At 52.9% G+C, this 6,545-nt stretch overlaps 1 protein-coding gene across 1 annotated transcript in view; it reads right to left on the reverse strand.

The window, feature by feature from the left end:
- Positions 1 to 1,490: 1,490 nt before the first annotated feature.
- Positions 1,491 to 6,545, reverse strand: part of LOC116463991 (pulmonary surfactant-associated protein D) — a 9,415-nt gene continuing 4,360 nt past the window's right edge. Inside the window, exons 2-7 of the mRNA XM_032147276.1 lie at positions 6,325 to 6,441; positions 5,952 to 6,068; positions 5,517 to 5,633; positions 4,967 to 5,083; positions 4,276 to 4,359; positions 1,491 to 1,867 (exon numbers count right to left, since the gene is read on the reverse strand). Of these exons, the coding sequence (XP_032003167.1) occupies positions 1,491 to 1,867; positions 4,276 to 4,359; positions 4,967 to 5,083; positions 5,517 to 5,633; positions 5,952 to 6,068; positions 6,325 to 6,441 (929 nt within the window). The remainder of the gene's footprint in view (positions 1,868 to 4,275; positions 4,360 to 4,966; positions 5,084 to 5,516; positions 5,634 to 5,951; positions 6,069 to 6,324; positions 6,442 to 6,545) is intronic.

Here is a 6,545-nt window from a genome sequence, read left to right on the forward strand (position 1 = left end):
ACTTGTTGAGTGCCGCTATTGTCCATTGCTAGAACAATCCTGCAGCTTACTCATCTTGTTATGTTAGGGAAGTGCAGGATCATGAGGGCATGACTAGCCATGTCTATCTTCAGCCATGACCCAGCTGTAACACTGACTCCCCCTTTTGTCCCTGCACAGTTTCATCCCTCTGTGCCTTGGTTTTCATATCTGGAAAATGAGGAGGAGGTTTAACTAGATTATCTCTAAGGTTGAGTGGGGAAAGAACATTCCTGGAATCACCAGGCAAGAAGAGGATTGGAGGTAAATCGGAGCTTGGCCAGAGACCCTTTGTTCCAAAGTTCCCTAAGGTTTCAGACAGCTTTAGGATTGTGCAGCTGGTACTCCTCCCATGAGTCAAGAGGCAGTCATGCTGGCAGCGATGGAGACAGATCCTGGGCAGTGCAGGGGTGAGGAAGGGCCTACTGAGTGCAGGGACATGTGGCCTAGCTAGGGAGGCAGACATTCTCTGCCAGGTCACCCTGCCATGCTGTGCAGCTTCCTGGGCTCAGACCTTGAAATAAGAGGCAGCCATGGAGGCTGGGAGCCTCCTTTTATCCCTGGGCTCCAGCCTGAACTGGCTAGAGGAATCTGGGGTTCAGGAAGAGGTGCTGAATAGGGATATACCTGCAGGGAAGCCACCAGCCTGCAGAAGGAATTTAAAGTAGAGGACAGGATGAGCTCATCTCTGGAGTGAGTGTAAGAAGAGAAGACAGCTGAGAGCTGAGACTTCGGCACTGCACCATTAAGTGGTCAAGGAGAGAAAGAGGGACAAGCTAAAAAGACTAATAACGGGCCGGGGGTGGTGTTCTATGCCTGTAATCCCAGCACTTTGGGAGGCCAAGGCAGGCAGATCACTTGAGCCCAGGAGTTCAAGACCAGCCTGAGCAACATGGCAAAACATCATCTCTACCAAAAACACAAAAAATTAGCTGGGCATGGTGGCTCATGCCTTTGGTCTCAGCTACTTGGGAGGCAGAGGTTGCAGTGAGCCCAGATCGCACCACTGCACTCCAATCTCGGTGACAGAGTGAGACCCAGTCTCAAAAAAAAAAAAAAAAAAAAGAGTCAGAGTAGGCAAAAGTGGTATCTGTGAAGTTGGGAGGAGGAAGTGCTTGAAAGAGGAGGGAGAGATCCGCAGGGTCAAATGCAGCTGACGGTTTGAGAAAAGGGGCTGAAAAGGAGTCTTCAGGTTTGGGGACAGGAAGGTCATTGGAGACCCACTTTTATCCCTTATAGGGAAAGCAGGCTGGCCCCTTCTTCCCCTGAAAGGAGTTTTAGTGTGAAGGAAGCCTCACATTTCACTGTGTGGTGTCCTGCAGCAGCCCTACCTTTTGGCCACGTTCTGTAGAGAAGTCCTCCCCGGCACAGACGGTCACCTTTTTATTAGGATATTGGCAGCACGAGGATCTAAGCCTTGACTTCCTGGCCAAACTCCTGGGCCAAGCACTGCCCCACCCACCCCAGTTGGCTCAGAACTCGCAGACCACAAGACGCTTTTCTCCACAAGCCCTGTCATTCCATTTGCCATTGGTGAAGATCTCCACACAGTCCTCTGACCCGCCGTCATCGTTGGGCTCCCCTGGGGCCCAGTTGGAATAGACCAGGGACTCTCCTGTGGGGTAGGTGAACTTGCCCTCTGTCTTGGAGTCAGTCATGCCCAGGAAAGCAGCCTCATTCTGAGCTATGACCAGCTGTTGCAAAGCGGCATTCTCAGCGGCAGAGCGTGGAGAGGCCAACTGCCCACCAGCCTGTGTGCACACCAGCTGTGCCTCTGTAAACGGTTTGACAAAGCCTGCTGTCTTGAAAATCTTCTCCCCAACACTTTGGCCATTTGGGAAGAGCTCAACTAGGAGAAGAAGAGAGTCAGGTTGGGGTTGTGGCATCACCTGGCTAAAGCTCAGGGGCTCTGAGACCTCTGTGCTCCAACCTGAGCCTCTCAGACCTCCCAAACAGGTGCCACATCAGGATGCCAGAGAGAATGCAAGACAGATTGTTCCAGAACAGCCCCTGTCCCATGACCTACCCTGTGAGGTGACACCATGATTCCCCACTTACAGATGAGAGCACTGGAGTTTAGAGAAGCTGAGAGGCTCAAAGTCACACAAGCAGCAAACGTGAAGTTAGGGATTCAACCTCACTCAGTCTGACACCAAAGCTCAGACGTGCTCTTTCTATTTTGGCACATGCTATACACCAGAATCGATTTCTCAATTACTATGTAGAAATGAACAATTTTTCCCAAGTTGATCACAGTGTAGACCAGTCCAGTTTCTGAGAGTACAGAAAACACCTGCAATGAGCTCACTGTCACCCTGTACAACAGTAGGGGATGTGGGGTTGTCAGAGAGGGTCTGTGCTGTGTGATGAGGTGATGAAAGGGGAGAGACAGGAGGAGGAGAGGACATCTGAAAGCTGCCAGATGCTAATCTCTGCTCTGGGTCTGGCCTCATGTCGGCCTCTTAGTATGCACATGGGTGATGCCCCAGCCAGTCAGCCTGCCTGGGAGGTGCTGAGGGAGTGGAGGAGGGCATCTGAAGGGCATGTGTGAGTGAGGCACAGGGGAGTGGTGTTAGTGCTGGAGACAGCCCTGAGTGGGAACTGGAAGACCAGGCATTCACATCCACCCTGGCAATGGCTGTTGCATGGGCAGGGAAAGTCACTTCCCTTTTCAGGGTTTCCATTTCCTCATCTCTAAAATGAGGGCTCACTTCACAAAAGCATTGCCTGTGTGACATGTCAAGTATCTCTTTTTAGTCTGTCTTTGTGGCTCTTGGGCCCATGCACGGAAATCTTCCGCAAAGGACACTGGAAGCTCCAGAGAAGGCTGTGCCCCTGTCTTTGTTGGGCTGCTCAGAATGCAGGCTGCACCCTGACTCATCATCCTTAAGATTCTCCATGGGCTCAGGGTGGCACCCAGAGCATCCCTGAACAAAGTCAGCATAAGAGTTCATGTACCATTACTAGGTTTATGTGCCATGCACATATGTGGGCATGCCTTTGAATATATGTGCATATATCCAAAGGTACATGAAAGTATGTAAGGTTCATCTGGATGTGTGTGCATATTTGTGTGTGCTATATAGACAACATATGAGCTCATGTATGTAGATGGAGGTGGAATTAGTTTTATGGTGTTTAAGTGCACACACATGCGGTGGGTGCATATGGACATGTTCCTCTGTGTGTTTCTGTCACTGTGCCTCTGGGTGAATTAGGGCATATGCAGAAAGAGATATATATCAAATGCTTGAAACTCTCATCTCAGAGCTTGGGTACTTAGAAGCCAAACCTATGTTGCACCCAGTCAGCCCCTTTATGCTCTACTACTTTGGAAAACTTTTATTTTTTATTTTTTGCCTCAGTGAGATTCGCCTGAACTCAAAGCTGATGTCAGGAAGGGCAGAAGAGAGTAGGGGCAGTCGGGCACTGATGTGGAGATTCAAAAAGGCATCTGGCCCTCTAGTGTGTGCCCCTGAGGCCTCTGACTCTTCAGGATTCCAGGGTTAGGGCAAACTCTCTGCTCTAAAATGCCTCCAGAGCTGCAGGGAGAGCCCAGCAGTTGCTGGGGCCCAGAAGCAGCCTGCCCCCTATTTGAACCAAGAGCACACCTAAGGTGAGATATCTGATGGCCACATACCAAGGTCAGGCTCCCACCTGCCTTGTACCCCCAGAGCAGAACCCCAGTCCTAGCTCCCAGAACTGTATCTGGTTTCTGGGCTGCCTTGGGATGTGCAGCAGCATCACTGGGCACTCCCATACCTGGCCCCTCTGAGGTAAAAAAATGCAGCCCATGTTGGGTAGCCCCTTGTCTATCAGAGGGACCAGCACAAGGTAGGCAGGAGAGAGGCTCTACTGAATTGCACTGGACTCAGGACAACAGTTTGTCTCAGGGCACAGGTGGAATTGAGGTTGGTGGGTAGTTCAGGAGCCTGATGGCCTTTACTATGCTACTGCTAGCCTGGTGAGCTGGTGATAGGGGCCACGTCCTCCTCCTTTGCCCCCTTGGATCTACTTTCAGCTCCAGGAGCAGGTGGCTGCCCTGTTCTAGCCCCATCCCAGCCTGAGCCCTACCCCCTGCCACAGTCCCGGGTCCAGCCCTACACAGGTCCCAGCTCATTCCCATCCTAGACCCAGGGCAGGCTCTGCCTCAGGCCCAGCCAGAGGTCTAGCCCCAGCCAAAGGCCAAATCAAGGTCGAGATCTAGTGTGGGGCCCAATGCCAGTGCTGGGCCCAGGTTCAGATCCAGGAACTCACCTTTCTTATACTGAGAGAAAGCAGCCTGGAGGTGCTGTACTTGTACCTGTAAGGCCTCAACCTGCTGCCTCAGAGAAGCAACATCTAGAGGGGAGAAAATGGCCAAGAAAAGACTTGTCCAGAGAGCGAAGGAAGAGCTCAGAGTCTGAGCCCCAAAGGAAGGGTGTCTAGTTGCAGGCACATATTGTGGGGCTGACCCACAGCAAGCCCACATCTGCTGACACAGCTGGCCTCTGCTGTGCAAGGATGTCTTATGGTTCTGCTATGGACAAATTGCTCCCTGTACCTCACTGACACTGAACCAGATGACATTGTGACTTTAAAGTCTTGGAATATAATGGCATCTCCACTGGGTGGGTGGGGGTTGCTGGGCAGGAATACACACTCATGTGTTTTCTATTCACTGGGTTTTTAATGCCCAAAACTGTCCTATGAATTGGGAAGGCAGTTGTAGTTTTCCCGATAGTCAGATGGAGAAGCTGCCCAGGTTGCTTTCCCATGAGTACTAAGTGGCTAAGACCAGAGCCCAGTGCTCCTGCCTTCCAGCCTGTCCACCTTTCCTGAGTTCCGCCCACCAGCTGCCATTAATAGGGCACACATCCCAGAGCCCCTCCTCTGGGATGGGGAGGGCTTCCTCTCTGCCCACCCATGCCCCAGCGGGGCTTCCCTGGGCCAGGAGCTGCTGCCTTACCTGGAAGCCCACTTTCTCCCTTTGCTCCTTTGTCTCCAGGGACGCCTTTGTCCCCTTTCAATCCTGGGGGTCCTCTGGCACCTGGACTTCCCTGAGGACCCACGGCTCCAGCAGACCCTGGGGTGAAAGAAGAACTGGGTGAGCTATGTACCCATTTCTTTTTTAGCATTTTTACCTTCCAGTACATGGATTAACTATCCTTATTGCCCAGAAATAGATAGACGGTCTCCAGTACCCAGCCATGCAGCTCTCTGTACACTGACTGTCCCTGTCACCCAGCAATCAACCCCACTGTGTAAAACTGTCCTGCCACCCAACAACTAACCTTCCCTGTATACAGACTTCTCGGTTGGTTAGCACCCCACTCTCCCTAGATAGGAAAGGTCCCCAGAGCCCCCTCATGCACCCTTCTTGGATATAGATTCTCCCTGTGTTCCAGCAATGCCACCTCTGCCTTTGTGGGTGGTGGGGGAGGGGGGTAGACATTCACAGCTCCAAGCAGACACAGGAGAACTGGACCCAGCCCAGCCCAGCTCTTTCCACTGCTCACCTGCTGCCCCTGCGTTTCCAGGGGCTCCACGCTCACCAGGGATGCCTCGCTCTCCCTTAGGGCCTGCGGGGCCTCTTGCCCCTGCCGAGCCCTGCATGCCTGGGGCACCTACTTCTCCTGAGGAAGGAGCACACAGGAACAAACACAGCTAAGAGTGTGTTCAGCAGGTGCGGTTTTGTTAGCAATGGAGCTTTTTGCCCACAACTTTAGGGTCAGAGAGAGAAGTGGGGAGACTCTCCTAGCTTTCTGGGGCTCCTCTGTGGAGGGTGAGAGGAAAATATTGCAGTTGTGGGGATTGGGAGGGTGCATGGCAAGGCCTTTGCAGCATCAAGGGTCTGGGCTCTCCCTGGCACTCTGAGCACGCCTCAGGTCACATCATGGACCCTTGTCCTTCCTCCTTTCCCTTCTCAGACCGGCCACAGACCAGCCACCTACCTTTGGGCCCAGCTTCTCCTTTTGGGCCTGGCTTGCCCTGAGGTCCTATGTTTCCCTGCTTCCCCAGGGGACCTTCTCTTCCAGCTGGACCAGGCACACCGGGAGGCCCTGGAGGTCCTGAGGAAAAGCACCAGCCCGGTCAGTAACAATGAACCCTCTTGGCAGGAGGAGTGTGTAGTAAGGTGAGGGTAATAACAGGTCAGGGAGGCAGCATTGTTGTCCTCCCAACAGCAGGCCCCATCTGTCCTGAAATGACCCAGTGCCACCTTCAGACAACCTTCTTCCTGGGATGGGCTCTGTGCGTGCCCACTGGCATATACTCGCAGCTGCACCACCACCCGGAAACACCTGAAATCGACACCCAGTTGCTCACCACTTGGCCCAGTGTCTCCCTTTGGTCCAGGTTCTCCAATGGAGCCATTGTCCCCTTTGGGCCCAACTGGGCCAACTTGTCCAGGCATCCCTGCTTGCCCTGCAGCTCCTGGCAAACCTGTAGCAGCAGAAGAAACAGACAAAGACCTGGCCCTTGACCCAGAAAGGGCCAGCCGCCTGCAGGATCAGCCCCCAGCATTCTTTTTTTTTTTTTTTTTTTTT

The sequence above is a fragment of the Hylobates moloch genome, unplaced genomic scaffold, assembly GCF_009828535.3.
Source record: "Hylobates moloch isolate HMO894 unplaced genomic scaffold, HMol_V3 SCAFFOLD_116, whole genome shotgun sequence".
Lineage (NCBI taxonomy): Eukaryota > Metazoa > Chordata > Mammalia > Primates > Hylobatidae > Hylobates > Hylobates moloch.